Source organism: Callionymus lyra, chromosome 18 (assembly GCF_982586985.1).
Source record: "Callionymus lyra chromosome 18, fCalLyr1.hap1.1, whole genome shotgun sequence".
In the NCBI taxonomy this organism is placed as follows: Eukaryota; Metazoa; Chordata; class Actinopteri; order Syngnathiformes; family Callionymidae; genus Callionymus; species Callionymus lyra.
Genome location: NC_141835.1, coordinates 15,287,930 through 15,308,492, shown reverse-complemented (window position 1 = coordinate 15,308,492; position 20,563 = coordinate 15,287,930). Strand labels below are relative to the sequence as shown.

General features: G+C 41.8%; 3 protein-coding genes and 1 long non-coding RNA gene across 8 annotated transcripts; all 4 read left to right on the top strand.

The window, feature by feature from the left end:
* Positions 1-1,684: 1,684 nt before the first annotated feature.
* On the top strand, positions 1,685-5,401 carry snapc1b (small nuclear RNA activating complex, polypeptide 1b). 2 transcript variants are annotated; one of them, XM_087779740.1, is made up of 10 exons: positions 1,685-1,882; positions 2,057-2,213; positions 2,281-2,421; positions 2,486-2,590; positions 2,650-2,805; positions 3,449-3,502; positions 3,627-3,689; positions 3,763-3,886; positions 3,985-4,056; positions 4,252-5,401. In XM_087779740.1, exons 1-10 carry the CDS (start codon positions 1,752-1,754, stop codon positions 4,284-4,286), a joined length of 1,038 nt encoding a protein of 345 aa, XP_087635866.1. In that variant the 5' UTR covers positions 1,685-1,751; the 3' UTR covers positions 4,287-5,401. The 2 variants fall into 2 exon arrangements, with proteins under 2 accessions (XP_087635866.1, XP_087635865.1); XM_087779739.1 differs by having other exon boundaries at positions 3,446-3,502.
* Positions 5,402-6,298: 897 nt separating this feature from the next.
* On the top strand, positions 6,299-14,470 carry syt16 (synaptotagmin XVI). 4 transcript variants are annotated; one of them, XM_087779366.1, is made up of 7 exons: positions 6,299-6,791; positions 10,387-10,614; positions 11,628-11,843; positions 11,905-12,125; positions 12,766-13,209; positions 13,271-13,460; positions 13,865-14,470. In XM_087779366.1, exons 1-7 carry the CDS (start codon positions 6,779-6,781, stop codon positions 14,176-14,178), a joined length of 1,626 nt encoding a protein of 541 aa, XP_087635492.1. In that variant the 5' UTR covers positions 6,299-6,778; the 3' UTR covers positions 14,179-14,470. The 4 variants fall into 4 exon arrangements, with proteins under 4 accessions (XP_087635492.1, XP_087635493.1, XP_087635494.1 ...); XM_087779367.1 differs by having other exon boundaries at positions 6,302-6,791; positions 10,444-10,614; XM_087779368.1 differs by lacking the exon at positions 6,299-6,791 and adding an exon at positions 9,724-10,180 and having other exon boundaries at positions 10,444-10,614.
* A 751-nt stretch (positions 14,471-15,221) lies between these two features.
* LOC148060660 (uncharacterized) lies at positions 15,222-16,617 on the top strand. The gene is made up of 5 exons (XR_015709257.1): positions 15,222-15,352; positions 15,531-15,604; positions 15,752-16,061; positions 16,176-16,235; positions 16,312-16,617. It is a non-coding gene; the product is annotated as an uncharacterized LOC148060660 (long non-coding RNA).
* A 658-nt stretch (positions 16,618-17,275) lies between these two features.
* sgpp1b (sphingosine-1-phosphate phosphatase 1b) lies at positions 17,276-20,493 on the top strand. Its single transcript, XM_087779370.1, has 3 exons — positions 17,276-18,251; positions 19,216-19,305; positions 19,363-20,493. The coding sequence occupies exons 1-3, from the start codon at positions 17,556-17,558 to the stop codon at positions 19,903-19,905; spliced, it is 1,329 nt and encodes a 442-aa protein (XP_087635496.1). The 5' UTR covers positions 17,276-17,555; the 3' UTR covers positions 19,906-20,493.
* Positions 20,494-20,563: the final 70 nt, after the last annotated feature.

Here is a 20,563-nt window from a genome sequence, read left to right as displayed (position 1 = left end):
ATTTTTTTAATTATTTTTTAAATTATGAAACGCCGTGTGCGTTGTGTCCAATAGGGGGCGCTTAATTTAAGGCAGTACATAAAGCTGTTTTCATAGTGTTTTTTTTTACTTCAATTTTATGGAAGATTATACCCAGCATAAATCAATGAGATTTAATATTAATATTGAATTAAAATGTTCTGGAGATTAAAAAACGGACCTAAATAGGATCATCATGATTTTTTAATAATACCGTTTAATAAATATCTTAGAAATGTAAATAATCCAAATGACCAATGAACAATAAAGGCATATAGACAATTATATCGCAAATTATTTTACTTATTATATTACATTAGTTAAATAAAATGGTGAACATATTTAGTTAAAAATATCTGTGTGTTTGAGGCCAGCACGTTTAGCTGAGATCAATTCTTTACAGAAGAACTTTAAACTTCAGGCACTCTTTCCACTCTCACTTCAACCAGTACATGTTTGTACGTTTTTTTGTTTATTTTGTCCTACACTGTTCAAGCATCTCAAATACATAAGTGATTAAGTCTGTTTGTTTTTGTAACTCCACTTCTGTCAGTCTCTTAGTCAAGTCGTATTATCGATGGTCCTTCTAGACGAAATAATTTGTTTAAAATACGTTTAACATAAATGAGGGGGGTTTTAAACAACAACGAAATTAAAGTATTACATGAGAATGGAAAGTAGCATTGTGCTTAATCTGGTGCAGCCAATATTTTTAATGTAACTGCACATTGTCCTTTTAAATATTGGTTCATGGCATCAAGACTGTGGTTGTTATTGCAGATTAACTTTATTGATCCTTGCCACGGGTGAAACATTTAATATTTGCTATTAGTTTCTCAGCTTACTTATGACGCATGCTGTTCTCAAAGGGATCAATAAAGTGCAGTCTAAGTCTAAGGCTAAGTCTAAGTTTACTATTCTTTGGATAATGTGTTAATTAGAGACTGGATTAATGTTAATGGAATAAAAATATGTATTCAACTGCACGAGAAATAGTGTTAATATTTAAAAGAATATAAATTAGATGTCAATATTTGTCTGAAACTCCTGACATTTCCATTGACAATAAATCCTTTTTTCTACAGTAAGAATACATAAACCTTTATTCACTTATACTTCAAAACCTGCTGAACATGAAAATAAAGTCAGATCTTTGTAAACTATTAAGGTTTTTTTTATAAGAATTAAAATATATTGTGCTTTATTAACAGTGACAATAATACACTGTACTAAATTGACAATAAATCAATATTTCTACTGTAAAAAATACATTAAACTTTTTTTTATTAATACTTCAAAACCTGCTGAACATGAGAATGAAGTCAGATCTAAACTATTGTAAACTATTAAGGTTTATTTTTTTTATAATAAAATACATTGTGCGCACACAGCTTTTAGAGAAAAAAGAACGTCATAAGTCAATACTTAAAATATTTAAACAACCGTGAATTAATTATTTCGCAAGAAAACAAAAGAATAAATGGGAAATTATAACAGATCAGCAGAAAATATTTCCACCGCAAGGCTGAAAAAACAAGTGTTTTCTAAATCGGGTAGCACTCCCATGAAAGAAAAACATTGATCGCGCATGCGTGCGCCAATCGTGTACCTACCGTGATGCATTGCAAACATCGCTTCGCTGACGTCATAATCCCCGGACGGATGTTTCAGCGGCACACGAATACAACAACAACAAACTAGCCGGTTTGCGAACGTTTAGGGTGAAGTCAGACATGGAGTACTGTCTGGGTCAAGTGAAGGAAGACTGTGAGGAGCTGCTCAGCCGCTTCCAGGCGACCAAGTCGGTTCGGTTCGAGGCGTTCAGTCAAATCTGGCGGGACATGCAGTTCGAACAAATCTTATAGTGAGTCCACTTCTGAACGTGTACGATAAAAATGTAAATATACACATATGTAAAACGAAAACATTGCAATGTTACCGTTAGTATTTATTTTAACATTTAGTATGTATTTATTATTTGTATTTCAATTTGGTCTCACTTTTGGAAGAATAAAGTCTCCTGACGTCACTGTTTCAGCGGGTTGGAGTTACACGAGAGGCGTCCATTCTGTCGTCTGGTTCTGGACGTCGCCTCCCAGTTCTTCTTGCCACCGTTCACGTTCAATATCCGGGTGGGCGGACTGTACCTGCTGTACGCTCTGGTCCACCAACAGTTGACAGAACCTCCTGAGCAGGTGAGAACCTCTGGCCATCATTCATCTTGTGTTTGGAAGTTGATTCGTGAGCTGTGGTTCTGTTCAGATCCGCTTGCCGCTGATGCACTGGAAGGAGGTCCAGCAGTTCGAGGAGGACTCGTTGAATGCGCATCACTTTGACGTGGTTATGATCTTACGGAGGCTTTTAGCCGAGAAGTTACTCAATTTCACGGCCATGCCCACGCTGGTGAGACGCTTGAGATGATGAGCTCTTCTTCCTCCGCCTCTGACTCTCCTCTCGCTCCCCTCAGCTGTGCTACAGGAAGAAGAGAGGGGCCACGGCGCCTGACACCTCAAAGGATTTCCTGGAAAGGACCTTGCGTCCTCTGGACCTCATCAACCCTGAGCTGCTCGAGGTGAGCGAAATCAGTCTTAAATGACCGCGAAATGGGACTAACCCTTGGCCACCTGACAGGAAGTGGTGAACGTCCATGACGTGTACGAGAAGCTCAAGTCGTCGGTCCCAGGCCTGTCACAGGATTCTGGGTCGAACATCAGTCGCACGGACTTGGTACCACGGTTGCAGGCGGCCGTCATGCAGTTCGCACACTGGCAGCAAAGAAACATGGAGGTCTCACAAACACACACACTCTAAACTAGTGGTGGGCAATTGAACATCCTCAGGGAACACATTTTATTATGTGACCGTTGTAAGGGGGCTTCATGCCAAACATAGGGAAAAATGTTACTGTCATTTTATTACAAAGCCAAATAAGCGACATTAAAAAAATTATAATTTTAATTCAGAAAATGAAAGTTTTTATTGCAACAGATTCTTATATGATAAAAGAATGAAAACATTATAATACAATTAGATTAATAAAATAAAATAGAGGCATTACATTACATTCAAGTGGCATATAAAATAAACAATAATAAAATAAAATACAATTATATTCATTATAAATTGGCTATAAGTTTTGGGTAGTTTTATAAAAATGTCTTCAATTTACTATTAGATGTTTTTTAATGAAAAAGAGACATTTACAAAAAGGATAAATAATAATAAGGGAAAAGATGAAAAAACACAAACGTATAATAGTTGTATATGTTAAAATGAATAATAAATAATTTTAAAAAAGATGTTAGTGAGCTACTTTAGTGACAATCATACTTTGACGTTGTTAATACAGTCAAAAGGCCACATGCCTTACTTTGCCCAGTCGGCTCCAAGTCAAAAAAGGAACTCATTCATTGGTTGTCTCTCTCAGCAGGTCGGACCACCAGTCGGCAGCACAGAGGAACAGTCCTCGTTGGCTGAACAGGAGGTGAAAAATAAATTGCGTCCTTGACTCTATTAAAAAGGATCCATAGAAACGACAACAAAATCAGTGTGAAATGATGATGTTCTTAACTGTAGGAGATCCTTAACTAGTTCTGTTCCGTCCTCAGAGTTCCAGACGTGCACAGCTGCTCTCCACTATCAAAACAAAGGCGTTCCAAACCCCATTGCAGGTTCCTCTGAGCTTTTACTTTGAAAATATCCGCAGGATTCTGGATTTCAATCATCACACTTTTTGTCTCACAGGCCTCCAAGTCTCGCCGCCATCGACAGGTGCAGCTGGACTCGCAGCCCACCGACTCGTCCCGGAAGTCCAGGTCCACCAGACTGTCACTCAAGGCCAGAACCATCATGAACGTGCGGCTCACTGGTAAGCCCCGAACACAAGTCCCGCCACCAGCACGCAACATTCTCCGTCGGAGGAACCTTTCCTCAAAAACCTTTTTCTTTTCTGTGCGTCTTCTCTAGGTGATCTTGAAAAAGAAACCGCAACAACCACTCGTGTCAATCATCTGTCGACTCTAGATACAGAATTGAAAGGTAAAGTGTCACCTGTCAATCATCCTAAAGGTGTGAGCGGTGTTTAGCGTAAGATGTACAAATGCATAAATATTATTCTAATATTATTGTTAGTTGGTCCTGAACCTGACTGATGGATTGATTGATCACACAAGCATGTGTAAAGACTTGCTGTACGTTTGTATGTCAACCTCTCGTTCTCTTTCTTCATTACAGGGACGCCAAAGCCACCTACCAGGTTTAGCTGGTGAAGGATATGATGTCGACTTTAAATCTGTAATTTGACGCTGGAGAAGCAGCAGGTGTTTGGACTACGAATCATCTAATGAAGGGTACAAGAACTCAACAGACATATTTTTGGATGTCGTGGACTGAGTCGGACAGACAAGCGTTCACTACTGCAAACTGTATCTTTATGTGGTCCCTCGACCATATCGTGGTAAACCTTCCGCGATCTCACTCCGATTGTTTTTTATTGTACAAAGTACTACATATTTATATATCAGAAACTTTTATGGCCAGTGTGGTCAAGTAGAAATTGGGGAATGTCATTGTTGACTCTGTTACAAACGTGTGATTTATTTGAACAGCAGATAAACTTACCGTATTTTCCGCACACTTAGGCGCACCGGATTACAAGGCGCACCGTCAATGAATGGCCTATTTTAGAACTGTTTTCATAAATAAGGATCACCGGATTATAAGGCCCATAGAATAAAAGATACAGTTAAACGTTTGACTGGGGTTGTGTTATGCATCCACTAGATAAAGCTGTGCTAAAGGGAATGTCAACAAAACGGTCAGATAAAGTCGAACTTTATTAACAATCTGACAACCCCGTTCACCCCCATGGTAACGATGTTCAAATGATGAGTTCAGAAGTTGAGCGTGTTTATGACATTTTGATGACACAATGACGTAATTCCGCCCACGGCGTGTCGGCTCAGTCGGCTCAGTCGGCGCAGAGTCATTAAAGTGTTTGTAAACACATCAGGTAATGTTCATATATAAGGCGCTCTGGATTATAAGTCGTTTTTTAGTATTCGCTACTATGCTGGTAGTGTTTTATTTTTTGTTAGCTGGTACCGACTTGGTAGCTAAGTATTGGTTCTTTTGAGAACCCTAGAAGGCAATAATTATCGCACCCTCCTTACCTATGGTGCCAACCAAACGGCATGATCCACCGCATAATTTGGTGACGGCTGATTGGTCGCTACAGTACTGTATTAAAATTCTACGTCTATGTTGCTTCATCAAAAGTGATCGACAGTGGTGATTGATCGGCTGGGCGGCAAAGCATTGTGGGAACTTTTCAGGTCACCATTACTGAGAAGGATGCAAGTGCAGTTCAAATAAATGTTGCTTATTTAAACCTTGTCCTTTATATGTCTATTTGTTGTAATTGTTAAGTTCATGTTAGTAACAAAGTGTATAACTGAGTAGGAAATTGTGAGTATTTGTTAAAAGGTGTGTGAGGCCTCAACTAGCTTCAACTAGTATTTGAATAGTGAGAGCTAAAAGTCACTACTTCATGGATTTCACAGCCTTCTGGAAGTAAATCAATGAAGTAAATCAGAATTTTGAATGGTTGAATTTATTTTTTTCAAATATTGAAAGGTCGAATTCATTTAAATGATTCGATGTTTGTTATATTTTAATTTTAATAATTCAATATTTGTTATATTTTTATTTCGATTATTCAAGATTTTTTAATTCGAAGCATTTTAAGTTCAATATATTTTATTTTGAAGCATTTTAGATTCAAAATTAAAAAATACAAAGCCTTTTAAATTCAGCATTAACATTGCCAACAGACAAAACCAAACAAGTACCGAGTTATTTAATCCTACTTGAATGCATAAACAATCAGGTGACGACATCACTGCCGAATCAGTTTAGATATTTTCATGACAAAGTATCAACTTTGTATTTACATCTGGAGTTTTAACATCTTAAACTACCGCTCATATCAATCGGTAGATTCTGATTTAAAGGAAGGTCACATCTTTTAACCTCAACGTCTGTTTAACTCGGTGAGTTAATGTGATGTCTCTTCTTTTGGAGTTGGCTTTGGCTGGTGTTTTTATATTGAATTTCAAATGCTTCTAATTAATTAAAAAATAATTATAATTATTTGAATAATTGAAAATATTGAATAATTGAAATTAAAAACATAACAAAAAATGAATAATTGAAATTATTTCAACCTTTCAATATTTGAAAAAATACATTCAACCATTCAATGTTCTGATGGCGCTGATATACTTCCATACACTACTCACGTTTATATCCTCACACACATAACTTTTGACCTGAAACTAAAAAGTGTCTCGAGTATGACAGGTTTTATGACGGAGTTTGTTAAACATGCTCTTTTTCAAATAAGCCCCCAGTATTGTTTGTTATGCAAGCATGAAAAATAATGCAAATTCAGTGTGTACTGTCATGAGTTTATGTGGTAAAAGAAATCTTGTTGAGTTGTTTCCATTTTTACATTCAAAGCCAGTTGAAGAAATAAAATCTTACAATTTGTGAGAAGGGGGAAACCCCCCCACAAAAACTACTCAGGTAAGGCGGATGAAATTGACCGGATGCGGCCTTTGGATGTGGGCGGGCGCTGGGCGGGGTCTTGATACAGGTGGGAGGGTCTGCTGACTAGAACCAGCGGGGGGGACTCGACTGCTGCTCATCCGTCCAAACGGAGCGTGTATTATCCGCGGAGGAGCTGGAAGGAGCCGCGGTCATGGCCTCGGACAGTGAGTATCCTTCCACCGGAACGCTGCCCCCCGCGGCGTCGCTGCCGCGTCAGGTTGATGGTTCCGTCTCTGTCGCGGGCCTAGAATTTGATGTCAGAAGATAACAGACGCGCGTTCGTGAAAAGGATTCGCCTGACTGGTCCAGAAGTTATTTTTAGGAGATTCGCTCTTTTTTTCTTTTTTTTTTTATGGCATCACACACGGAGTCATCCTCGTTTTCTGAACGAATGAAAATTATTAGATCAGACCTTGTTGCTATTTTTGGCCTCCAGTCGTCCTTAGAAACGGTGATTTATTGATGAATAAATCATCTTTCCCTTCTGGAGGACATGGTTAAAGGAAGCAGGACTCTCTGCTGAAGATAAAGACGAGCGTCATTTCATAGAAAATGTCGGTTATTTTAGCCAACAGGCGGCGATAAAAAAAAAAAAAAATGTCCCTAATGGTCTGACGGATGTGTCCGTCATCGTCGGTCTCTGTTGTGGTGAGTCCTCGGTTATCAACCCTCGACAGGATACAGACCCATCCGGTCTGTTCCTTTTTTGCCTCCCTTGTTCTTCCATTTCTGTCTGGCAGGTCCTTACCGTTCTCTTGAGCTGCACCCTAGTACCACACAGTGATGACGGAGGCGATGGTTGTGTCACAGAGCTTGTCTTGTCATGTGACATGATGACACAATAAGGTCAAGACGTGCGTAAATAATGTCAGAAACCTATATTCGCTAGTTTTTCCACAGGGGGGCACTACAGGTTCCGACGGACAGACAGGTGTGAATGACTTGTGTTCTTGACATGCATTGATGAAAATTATGGGGATGATTGACAGTGTTGTGCTGGTCACAGTGACGTCATAATTGATTTAGGTAAATTGAGTGAGACAGCAAGTGTTTGTTTTTCTTTCTGCTGGGATAATAAGGAATTCAGGTTGGACCAGACGCTGAGTAACATCTCCCTTCTTTCAGCAATAGGGAAGCAGACGCTTGAGCACAGAGAACCTTCGGCCACATGTCTTCTCAGCCTCTTCACTGTGACAACTTTAGGCACTTGATGTCAGGTGTTGTCAGGGTTCCTGTCCCAGCAGGACGGGACTAGACAGAGTTTAGTAAGTAAAACCGTGATGATGTTTGTTAAACTGGTGAAGTTGATGTTGGTGATAGAGGTGATGGTAGAGCAAATAATAACGATAGTGATGAAGACGATGGTAATGGAGTTGAAGGATGCAGGTGGTGATGATGATGTTGAAGGTGGTGAATGTGGTGAGGGTGATGAAGGTGAAGATGATAGTGGTTGAGCAATGATGGTGATAGAGCTGATGATAATCGATGTAAAGAATGAGGTTGCGGATTTTGACAGAGATGATGATGATTGTGGATATGTTGAGGGTGATATGTAATTTGATGTTCAAGGTAGTGATGTTGAAGCTAATAATAGAGCGGAAGGATAAAGGTGATGATGATTTTAAATGTGGTAAGGAATCTGGTGATGTTGATGGTACTAATGATAAGGGTGATAGGATGATGACGGTTATGATAGTAGTGAAACTGATGTGTTCAAGAATATGGTAGTAGTAATGCTAGTGGTCTTGATGAAGATGATGGTGATGAAGATTATTATAGTACTGAAGCTGGTGGTCATGATGAAGATGATGGTGATGAAGATTATTATAGCAGTGAAGCTGGTGGTCATGATGAAGATGATGGTGATGAAGATTATTATAGCAGTGAAGCTGGTGGTCATGATGAAGATGATGGTGATGAAGATTATTATAGAAGTGAAGCTGGTGGTCATGATGAAGATGATGGTGATGAAGATTATTATAGCAGTGAAGCTGGTGGTCATGATGAAGATGATGTTGATGAAGATTATTATAGCAGTGAAGCTGGTGGTCATGATGAAGATGATGGTGATGAAGATTATTATAGCAGTGAAGCTGGTGGTCATGATGAAGATTATTATAGCAGTGAAGCTGGTGGTCATGATGAAGATGATGGTGATGAAGATTATTATAGCAGTGAAGCTGGTGGTCATGATGAAGATGATGGTGATGAAGATTATTATAGCAGTGAAGCTGGTGGTCATGATGAAGATGATGGTGATGAAGCTTATTATAGAAGTGAAGCTGGTGGTCATGATGAAGATGATGAAGATTATTATAGCAGTGAAGCTGGTGGTCATGATGAAGATGATGAAGATTATTATAGCAGTGAAGCTGGTGGTCATGATGAAGATTATTATAGCAGTGAAGCTGGTGGTCATGATGAAGATGATGAAGATTATTATAGCAGTGAAGCTGGTGGTCATGATGAAGATGATGGTGATGAAGATTATTATAGCAGTGAAGCTGGTGGTCATGATGAAGATGATGAAGATTATTATAGCAGTGAAGCTGGTGGTCATGATGAAGATGATGGTGATGAAGATTATTATAGCAGTGAAGCTGGTGGTCATGATGAAGATGATGGTGATGAAGATTATTATAGCAGTGAAGCTGGTGGTCATGATGAAGATGATGGTGATGAAGCTTATTATAGAAGTGAAGCTGGTGGTCATGATGAAGATGATGAAGATTATTATAGCAGTGAAGCTGGTGGTCATGATGAAGATGATGAAGATTATTATAGCAGTGAAGCTGGTGGTCATGATGAAGATGATGGTGATGAAGATTATTATAGCAGTGAAGCTGGTGGTCATGATGAAGATGATGAAGATTATTATAGCAGTGAAGCTGGTGGTCATGATGAAGATGATGGTGATGAAGATTATTATAGCAGTGAAGCTGGTGGTCATGATGAAGATGATGAAGATTATTATAGCAGTGAAGCTGGTGGTCATGATGAAGATGATGGTGATGAAGATTATTATAGCAGTGAAGCTGGTAGTCATGATGAAGATGATGGTGATGAAGATTATTATAGCAGTGAAGCTGGTGGTCGTGATGAAGATGATGGTGATGAAGATTATTATAGCAGTGAAGCTGGTGGTCATGATGAAGATGATGGTGATGAAGATTATTATAGTAGTGAAGCTGGTGGTCATGATGAAGATGATGGTGATGAAGATTATCATAGTAATGAGGTTGGGGATGAAGATTATGATAGTAATGAAGCTGGTATTGGTGATGGTGGTGAAAATAACGGTGATGAAGATTATGATAGTAGTTAAACTGGTGATGGTGATGAAGATTTTGATTTTAACGAATCCGGTGGTGGTGATGAAGATTTGATTGTAACGAATCGGGTGGTGGTGATGGTAACGGTGATGAAGATGATGGTGTCACTGAGTAAGATCCTGTCGTCTTCATCGTCTGTTATGGACTCTCTTGTTATTCCTCAGTCAGCAGAGACGACACACTCAGCAGCTCCTGCTGAGCAGCGGGTCGCCACATGGAAGGTGTGTGTCTGGGTCAAAGGTCAGGTGTGTGTGTGTGTGTTTGTCTGCCACAGGAACTCTGCTCCAACGTGTGTGACCTGACGCGGCGAACCTTGAAGCTGAAGTAACACTTGTACTGACTGACGATGAGCAAAAGGCACTCTTGACTAAAGTGTCACTCATTGTGTCTTTGTATTACGTGTGTGTGCTTGTGTGTGTGCGCGCAGGCTGCTTGTTTGTGTGGTCTGATCAGTGTGTCGTTGTTTGTCCTCTCCTCCTGTCAGTCACGCCCGAGGCCATCGGCTTTCTCTCGGCGGTGTGCGTCTTCATCCTGGCCCTGGCGCTCCTCTTCCTCTTCATCAACAAGCTGCTGTGCTTCTCCAGGGTGGGGGGGCTGCCCTGCCTGGAGCAACGAGGCCGGCGGCGGCGGGCGGCGGGCGTTCGTAACGGACTCGGTGAGTTTCGCAAGAATCGCATGAATCGCCACAAAAAAAAAAAGAGAAGTGCTCTTCTGCTCACATCACGATCATATATGATACTGACATGATAGAACACACGGTCCTCGGCTCATTCCCAGCTCCCCGGGGTCTTATTGGGTCACTATGGACCCTGGATTCATGTAACCAATACATCATTTGACTCCTGTTTTCACCTGTGTGCAAATGTGTGTGTGCCAGTTTGTAAGTGTTTCTGTGTGCGATTGTGTGTATAAGTGCATATAAATGTGTGCGTACTAGTTTTATGTTTCTGTGTGTGTACAAGCATATAAGAATAAGTGCATATGAAAGTGTGCAACCAAGTCTGTATGTGTGTTTGTCTAATTGCAAGTGCTTGTTTGTAATAATGTGTCTGCATTTGTTTGTACAAGTTGTGTGTCTGTGTACAAGCAAGTGTCTATATTGAGAGTGTGCATGAGTGTGTATGCAAGTTTGTATTTATTTGTGTCTCTCTGTGCCAGTGTAAGTGTGTATATCTGTCTGTGTGTGTTTGTACATAAGAGTGTGCGCACGTGTATCGTCAACTCCTTGAACAAACATCCTGGTTCTCATTCGTTGCTGCAGCAGAAGCTACCAAAAGACGGTGTGCGACTCTAGTCGTGTTATTTCCGAAGAACCTGAGGTAGACCTTAGAGGAGAACCAGGAGTAGACCTTGGAGGAGGACCTGGAGTTAACTGAGTAGGATTTGAAGTAAAGAGGGACATGAGTCAGCTGCTGACGGTGCATCAGTAAACAGGCAAGTGTAATTCTGGACGAGTGGGTGAGAAGTTTTAACGGGTACACTACCTTGTTCCTTCGAGCCTTTGAGCAAGGCGCTGAAGGTCCGAGGACGCCAGCAGAAGCAGCTCAAATGTTTCTAAAACTTAAGCCGGGGAGTTCAGGTCTGGAACTCGCACCACTAGCTGTCTTTTTTTTCCAAGATTGCATCACTTCCAGCTGATAAGGTTCTCCTACTTGTTCACTCCACCAGCGAATAGCTTCGGGCCGCCAGCTTCGTCTTCGTCCTCCGACAGCGAGGCAGAGATCCTGAAGCAGTTCGAGATCTCCGTGTCCCGGTCGCAGAGTTTCAGGTCAGCAGCCAAGGAAACGGAAAAACCTTCGAGGCCACCCACCATCAGCAGAGGTAACAGGTTCACCCGCCTGTCGGACCAGGAAGAGGGGAGCACTGAGCCGTCTGACTGCGAAGGTAAGACTGGCACACAGACGCATGAACCAGAGAGCTTCCTCCTCTTCTCCTCATTCTGCAGACATTGAGGCCCAGAAGGTTTCCGCTCCGGAATCGCTGGATGTCACTGTAGTGGAAGAACCAGCCGAGCTGCAGCAGACGAACGCCGCGTCCTCAGATGTGTCCCTCGAGGTCGACCCTGACGCTGACACAGTTCGTCCAGCTGCTGATGGTAGCGAGGTCACCGATGTGGCCAAGGTTCCTGAGCAGGACCAGGAGACATCCTCCATAGGCTCCCCTGAGGTACTGATGCTATCCCCCGCCTCCTTTCCTTTATATTGGTGACATGGGGCCTAATGTATGTGTATCAAGAACGTTACCACTCATTTTTCACGTTAACAATCAATATTTATCAAAAATTAACTACACTCATCTTTGCAGTTACATGAGTTAATAAAGTTTATACATACTTTATTATTTTATTCTTCATTCTCCAAACTGTTTATCATTATTCATTATGACCACATGATCATTTTAGACCACATTTTTTATTAGCTTTTTCACGCAATTTAGAAAAAAATGGGCAAGAATAGTAGAATAATTACAAAATAGGGTTATTTTGGTAATATAGTGAAGAGATTAAAAAGAATGTGTCTGATCGATAAAATGGAAAGTTTTCGAAAATAAAAACTTATGTGCAAAGTAACTAATGCCGTACACGTGAGCCAGAATCCCCTGCATGCCAGTTATGTCGAATTGTAGATGAACAGGTTCAAATTAAACATTGCTTGCAGGGAGAGCTGCTTTTTCTTAATGTTCGTTTAGTTGCAGAGGACGTAACGACTGCTGCCATCTAGCGGCCGGATGTTTAATTGCAACAGAAATGTATGTTAATTGTAAAAAATACAGTTAGTACATGAGCTGTTCTCTGGTCTGTCACCAGGACCCGCCTCTGTGCGACCCGCCTATCGGCACGTCTCCCGCTCCTGTCTCCGTCTGTGGGCAGCTGGAGGTCCTGCTGGAGTACTGGCCCGACTCAGAAAAGCTGCAGGTCATCCTGGTGTGGGCGCGCGACATCCCCAGCAAGGCCCGGAGTGGGATGGACACCTGGCAGGTTCACTTGGTTCTGCTCCCGTCCAAGAAGCAGCGCTACAAGACGTCCGTCCGGAAGGGGTCACAGCTGCACTTCAACGAAAGGTTCCGCTTCTCGCGCCTGGAGCCGTCGCACCTGCACATGTCGGCCATCCGCTTCCGTCTCTACGCCCTGGAAGGACGGATGTCCCGTGAGCGCATGATGGGGGAGAAGATTATGCGGCTGGATAGACTAGACACAAAGGGAGGGAAGGCGGAGATGACTTTGGTTCTGGAGCCTCGCAGTAATCTAAAGGTCCGTTTGGCTCCACATAACAGAATGTTTGTAGCTGATCTCTGATCTTTGACCTCCACAGAGCTTGAACTCCCAGGCTGGTGAGTCCTCCGTGTCTCGTAGTGAAAGCGCCTCATCCACGCAGTCTCTGACTCACGGGGGCACACCTGAGCTGCTGCTGGGCTTGACCTACAGCGCCACCACTGGACGACTGTCTGTGGAGATGATCAAAGGCAGTCATTTCAGGAACCTGTCCGTCAGCAAACCACCAGGTACACACCGACGCATACAGACCCACACATACAAACTAATACTGGTGTTAAAAATATTGATTTGGCGTTAAATCTGCGCTAAATGAACATTGAAATCCCGCAAGATCCCTGCAATGATGAGAGGAAACAGTCGACTCTGACTCCTTTTAAAGCTGATGTTTGGACATATTTCGGTTTCAAAACGAAACAAAGCAGTTACAACTTCGTCAAGAGTCATGTGGTCTGTTAATTCTGCAACACCAAGTACTCGATAATACTACAAATATATCCTTGTTCCCACAGTATCGCAACATATTGCAATATATGTATTGTATCGTTGCCACTTTATCTTGATATGAATTTTATCACCAGATTCTTGCCACCCCATAAATACTAACACTCTGACCTCCGTCTGACCTTCACAGACACCTACGCTCGCCTGGTTCTGTTGAATCCATCGGGTCAGGAAATATCTCGGTCTAAGACCTCGCTGCGTCGGGGGCAACCGAATCCGGTCTACAAGGAGACCTTCATCTTCCAGGTGGCGCTGTTCCAGCTGTCTGACGTGACACTGCTTGTGTCGGTCTACAGCCGGCGCAGCATGAAGCGGAAGGAGATGGTGGGCTGGGTCGCTTTGGGCCAGAACTCCAGCGGCGAGGAGGAGATGCTGCACTGGCAGGACATGAAGGAGGGCAAAGGTCAGCAGGTGAGTCGCTGGCACGCCCTGCTGGAGGCCTGAGAGCGGCACAGACTGAGTATTTAGCCCTCCGTGCCGTGGACAGTACCAAAGACACTACATCGGCACTAGCCGATGGTACAGATGCTACAGTGGCTTCCTGAACAACGCTGTTGTCTGATCATACGTGGTTTTTATTGTGAGTTGGGAAACGTGACAACAGCGAAGCCGCCCATCAACCGTGATCATCGCCCTCAACTGCTTTCGTGTTTTTGTATTTTCATATTTCTATCAAAGCTGTATTTGAGTCACTGAGATCATGTAGTGAATAATAAAGACACAACTTGTTCTTGAACAGTTTTTCTTCAAGGTTTAGCTAAGAGTTTGTGAAATTGTTTTCATTGTTGAGTTACGAAAGGAATTCACATGAACAACGATGAGTCATGTTAGGGTCTATGTGAGTCCAAGTTGTGTCATTCAGGGTGACCATACGTCCTCTTTTCTGCCTGTGGGGAATTTACAAAATCCTTCAAATATCCAGGGGTTTTGACTTTGTGAAGGATTTTCTTTATCTTTGCATACCAGACCATTATATTTACTATACAAGTCTACTTGATAGCAAAGGAGAAATGCTGAAACTAAAATGCACTTTATGGAACAAAATATAAGAAGCGGTATGTTCTGTCTGCAAAGCAATAATTTTTCTCCATTATTTCCTATTTGTTCAGTGTTGACTCGTGTTTGGTATTTGTCATAAGAGGTAGAGAGATGTTACATTGAATTATGTCGAAAATCTGAACGTTTATACAGAACTATTACAGCCCATCATTTTGGTGAGACCATTGAATTTACTTTCTGACAATCTATTAAAGGCAGATGCTTAATGTAAATTAATATATTGCTTATAAACTCAACTTTGTGTTGTTTGTTGTCGAATTGTTTTGAGTATTTTTCAACATCTTTCAGAAGGCAGGGGTAAGTGGTTTGGGGGAATTTTCAATAGGCGTTTTAGCGAACAAAATAAATAAAATTGACCGACGCGGATGTGACGTCATTACAAAGCGCGCTATCCAGGCGCACTCGCTAATTGAAAATAGTTTAAAAGTTTCTGAAGATAAGAACCGAATCTTCTTTTCGTGAAGTTTAACTGAGATGAAGCCATTAGGCGTTAAAAGAGTAAAAAAAATCAATCGAGACACGCCGTTCAAACGAACATACGAACGTACTAAAGAAAGCAGTAAGTAATAGAATGGGAAAATATCAAAACATATTTCTTTAACAATAATAAAATTATGCTTTCATTAAATGTCGAAGTTATACGGATCATTTATACTTAATCAAGCTTTATATATTGATATTGTTGGAACTGGTTATTGGTAAAATATACCTGCTTGTGTTTTGTCCATGACTTTTAGGAATAAGACGACTTTTTCCCTGTGAAACTTTACTAGAGGAGTCTGAAGAAGATAGGATGGAGAACTCAAAAAAGGTTTAGACTTTATTTTTATCTCTATCACCAAAATGTAATGACACCATTGAGCATTATAAAACATTCTACATTCTATCTATATATATGTAATATATAAATTGTGTTGTGTCTGTGTACTTCTTCTGTCTCATAAAGTTCCTTTCACAGAAGATAGGTTTCCCTCCAAACCAGATGAAAATGGGATTAAATAAGATCCCTAAATTGAGGGCCCCTTCAAAGACCAGTTTAACTCCTAACCCTCGAGTTGAAACAGGTTTTCAAATTAAAGACAATGTGGACTTGCCTGTGACTTCCGAAGAGAGTCCAACATTAGATTCATCTAGTTCTTGGGACTCACCGGAGGAGGTTGACAAACTGCCTCTTAAAGGTCAAGATGTCAAGAATTCCACGTTGCTGACCGTGAGCTCAGCTCAGGACATATACCTACAGTCTCCACCGGATGTTTCAGCAATCGCAGGTATTCTAACAAAGTGGATGTCGATGTTGTGATTAAAGTGTTTCCCTTTTAATGAAAAAAAAAAAAACGGTATAATGATATAACATCTTTGATGTTAACTTTTCTTTCCCGCAGACACCACAACTCCTGTCTTATTTGAGGGCTTTGGAACGGATCCTATCGCTCTTGGACCTGGTAGACATTTTAACATTTGTTTTGAAACATACAATTTGTATTTCTTTTCAGCCAGGACTATTGTGTGAATCTTTAGGCAAAGGTGCGGTTGACAAGAAACAACCAAAAAAAGGCAAAAACATGGCCCTGGCTGCAAACACATTAACCCTTCCTGCGAATGACACACCAGATGACACCGGGAGTCTGTGTTTGACACCTAAGAGGGCAGACCTCCAAAACCATCCTGTGTTGTTTGGCTTTACTAGTGAGGCTGAAAAGGAAACATTCTTCCAAATGACAAAAAGGCGAGCTTTCAATCTGAAGAGTCTTACTTTGTTTCCTTCATCCCTGTTTACTGGTCAGGATGACGTCTAATACCATGTCTAGAAATGTTTCTGGAGTTAAATGAGTGGACAACAAAGGACCACTAGATGGCAGACTTGAATGTCATTGTATTTATAAATTGTATCAACAAAAACGTATTTTCTGTTTGTATTGAAATGCATTTGCCATAATATTTTACATTTGTATCTTGTCATCCATATGACTCTTTCTGTTTCCTAATTTCGAAAACAAATATCTTGGCAGGTGTCACTGCTGCATCTTGGTTTTCACTAATGTTATAAGATAAGACTTATTCAAGCTGTTTCATTGTGCGTGTACTTTTAAATCACTTGTTCTTTTCCTTTGTTTTTTAGTTCCTTTCTTTCTTATGTAATGAAATCATTTTGACGTAATTTGTCCTCTATGATAAAATTAAAAAAAAGTGCATGGAGTTTAAGTTTAAATAAAAAAATAAAAGTTTAATTATTAAAGATTGTTGTATTATTGATGTTATCAAAAAAATAAAAATAATGAATTTATATATTTAACTTGTAGTTTTGGGTTTGTTGCTGAATCCGCTTCCGGTTATCTGTGCGTATTTGAAACATGTGGGAATATTTGTGGCGCATGACTAAGTTTAAAGATAATTTCGATCACGGGTTTTTTTTATATTTAATACGTTAACTGGTCGTTCGCCAGTTGTTTCGTGGTTATGTTTTTATCAAAAATATCGGCAATATCTCCAACCCTCCACAAGTTAGAGTTTTCTAGTTTCCCTTTTTCCCGACCGTCCTGAATGCGACTCGGTGAGATGCGTTCACGGAACAGAGCGCGAGCCCACTGACAGTTTGTGGAGTACCCGGATCGAACCTTTAGCAGCCTCGCCAGCTCTCGACACTCGTGGAGTTTAACCATCGAGGGATGTTTTCGAGAAATGCTCACGACTCCACTGCCTGACATGCCGCGGAGCCTCGACTCACACTAGCGGAACTGGCGGAAGTCTTTTCCCGGGCAAACATGACCAGAAAGAACCTGCTCGTCGAACTCTTCTTCTTCCTCCAAAACCCGCACTTGGTCGCGAGCTTCCAGCGGCTGTGCGGGGTGCGAGGAACGGCTTCAACGGACGCCCGTGGAAGCGAGGGAGAACCGGGGCGGCTTCGCTCGCAGCACCCCGCTGCGGGGGAACACGGACCGGGTTATGGAATCGCTGCTCGAACGAGGTCTAAAACTTTAACCGATGAAAACCCGGAAGAAAGTTGTCCGAAGGGCTCGATGTCCGCAGATGTTCCCGCGAACGGCGGACGGTTGACCCCGACCTCTGAAGCCCCGGGTCAGAGTACCATCAGGCCCCGGCGGAAAAACTCACTCACGGGGGAAGATGGGCTAGAGTTCCTGATCGAAAACCGGTTCTGGTACTATCTGTTTACCTTCGGAACCGAACTGGGGAACGAGCTTTTCTACATCTCTTTCTTCCCCTTTATCGCCTGGAACGTGGACCCGCTCGTGGGTCGTCGGATCATCATGCTGTGGTCGTGGGTCATGTACCTGGGCCAGTGCACCAAGGACCTGGTCAGCTGGCCCCGACCCATGTCCCCGCCCGTGGTCAAGGTGGAGATGTTGTACAACTCGGAGTACAGTATGCCTTCCACGCATGCCATGTCGGCGACTGCCATCCCGGTCGCCCTCTTCTACATGACCTGCGATCGATGGCAGGTACGAACTCAACACAACCTCCAACGTTTTGAGTAAAGATCATCCGTTTTATATTTAATTTAACCCAACATGAATCAAGTGCATTCATATGGATAAGCTCCTGGTACTGCACAAATAATGTGATTACATTTCTGCATACATTAGAGTAAAAAACCAAGTACAAATATACGTTTAAAAAGTAATCAGAAATCAATAAATATGTTGGTACCCAATTTATATGTGAAAAGTAATTTCAGATAAACAATAATTTTGTGGCAGAAAATGAATCAATGAATATGACTAACTAGGGGTGTGTATTAGCAAGAGTCTGGCGATGGGATACAATAGGTATAACGGTACGATACATTGTGATACTTTAGGAACAAGGATTTATCTGTAGTATTGTCCGAGGTGTTGTAGAATATGAAGGCTGCATGATTCTTGACGAAGTTGTAACTGTTATCATCTGTTTTGAAACCAAAATATGTCCAAGCGTTAGCTTTAAAAGTCGCTGGAGTCCACTGTATCCTCTGGTCCTCGGTCATCTTTGGGATCTCGCTGGATTTGATAGTTTCTTTAGCAGCCGAGGACGTAATGATCTCTGCCATCCAGTGGCCTGAAGTTTAATTGCGATACAAAAATGAACCAACTGCAGGAATTTGCATGATAATTGTTTATTTTAAAAAATCGATGCTGTAGAATTTTGATTCAGTATTGTGGAAAGAAATACTAGAATAGATAAGTTTATCAATATTTTCTCACACCCATATGGACAATAAAAAATGTATTCGTATAATCGAAAAAGTGACTAAATACCAGGAATATTTTTTATTATTACCTCATGTCCAGATGAAGTCTATGTGGCCGAATCCAGATCAGCCATCACATTATCAGCTAATTGTAGTTATTAGAACTTTGATCCTTTAATATCTGATGTGACAACTAATGTTTGATAGGGTTATCGCTTACTGATAATGTGTTTCAGTATCCATCCAGTTTGGGCTTCACTGTTGCCCCCTGCTGGTGTCTGCTGGTCTGTGTCAGTCGGATCTACATGGGCATGCACTCCGTTCTGGTGGGTACACCCTTTCGCATGCAAATATAGTGTGTAACCATGTGTGCATGTGTGTAGGATGTCATCGCCGGAGTGATTTTCAGCTCCTTCATCCTGCTCTTTCTCCTGCCGTTGCTGGACTCCATTGACATCTTCATCATGACGTGGCGTTCGGCGCCGCTCGTCATCGTGTTGGTCCACCTCGGACTTGCGCTCTTCTGCTTCACGCTGGACACATGGAGCACGTCCCGCAGCGACACAGCCCAGATCCTGGGCACCGGCTCGGGAGTGGCCCTGGCGTCCCACGTCAACTATCAGCTGGGCTTGTTGCCGGACCCGGTCCGGCTCCCTCTCACCCTGCCAGCCCTCGGTGCCGGCTTGGTTTTGACATGTCTGTTGCGCCTCGTGGTGGGCGTGCTGGTGCTAATGGCTACACGGGAGGTGATGAAGGCTCTGACCATACCTCTGCTATGCCGCCTGTTTGGCTTTCCGAGTCACGACGTCCGGAAGGCCCGGCAGCACATGGAGGTGGAACTCCCGCACCGTTATCTGGTCTACTCTGCGGTCGGCTTCAATGTTCTTTTCCTGGTGCCGCTCTTCTTTAACTTTCTGTCGCTTTGAACTGAAAATGGGATTCTTGGATGAGATACTTGAATCTAAGACACGATAATTATGTTGTCACTTCCTGCTGAAGGGAATGTGACTAGAAAGTGTTTTCAAGAGAAGACTGAGGTTTAGTTATCACTGGAACATTTGAGTATTTCATAGTTTTTTTCTCTGGTGACGGAGACGAGTTCTGATCTATAATCTTCGGGTCAACTCTCTTGATGATTGTCGTGTATGTAATCTGTCATATGTTTATCCTCCAGCTGATCTGAGAGGGACTAGCCACTCCAATTTAAAAATCTCAGGTCTCCAGAACTTTATTTTTCTACTGAGAAGGAAGTTTTTGGATCAAGAATGTAACAGGTCTGTGGTTTTTACACTGAAAGAAGTTGTTTTTGTTATCTCATGGAACTGAGCTATGTTTATATTTGCGCGTTTGATTTCACAGAAATAAAATGTTGATTTCCATTATCAGACTGACTGTGATGAACAACAAGCTTCTGATTGTAATATCTGCACAAAGTGTCTGAAAAGTGAGTTTTTATAGAAAATGTTAAATAAATGGTAATGAGTTGTTCCATCTGCTGGACACCCGCAGTACTACACGTGACTTCTGCAATAAACAAATGTTCCCTTCAATCGTTTCAACAGTTTAAAAAACAATGACTGCAGT

Excerpts from the sequence above, each read along its gene's own strand:
- syt16 (XM_087779366.1), top strand. Across the intron at positions 10,615-11,627 it reads GGGCGTTCGTAACGGACTCG|CGAATAGCTTCGGGCCGCCA; the intron begins GTGAGTTTCGCA and ends TCACTCCACCAG. Across the intron at positions 12,126-12,765 it reads CCTCCATAGGCTCCCCTGAG|GACCCGCCTCTGTGCGACCC; the intron begins GTACTGATGCTA and ends GTCTGTCACCAG.
- sgpp1b (XM_087779370.1), top strand. The coding sequence starts at position 17,556 with ATGACCAGAAAGAACCTGCTCGTCGAACTCTTCTTCTTCCTCCAAAAC. Across the intron at positions 18,252-19,215 it reads TGACCTGCGATCGATGGCAG|TATCCATCCAGTTTGGGCTT; the intron begins GTACGAACTCAA and ends AATGTGTTTCAG. Across the intron at positions 19,306-19,362 it reads TGGGCATGCACTCCGTTCTG|GATGTCATCGCCGGAGTGAT; the intron begins GTGGGTACACCC and ends GCATGTGTGTAG.
- snapc1b (XM_087779739.1), top strand. The coding sequence starts at position 1,752 with ATGGAGTACTGTCTGGGTCAAGTGAAGGAAGACTGTGAGGAGCTGCTC. Across the intron at positions 1,883-2,056 it reads CAGTTCGAACAAATCTTATA|CGGGTTGGAGTTACACGAGA; the intron begins GTGAGTCCACTT and ends TCACTGTTTCAG. Across the intron at positions 2,591-2,649 it reads TCAACCCTGAGCTGCTCGAG|GAAGTGGTGAACGTCCATGA; the intron begins GTGAGCGAAATC and ends GCCACCTGACAG.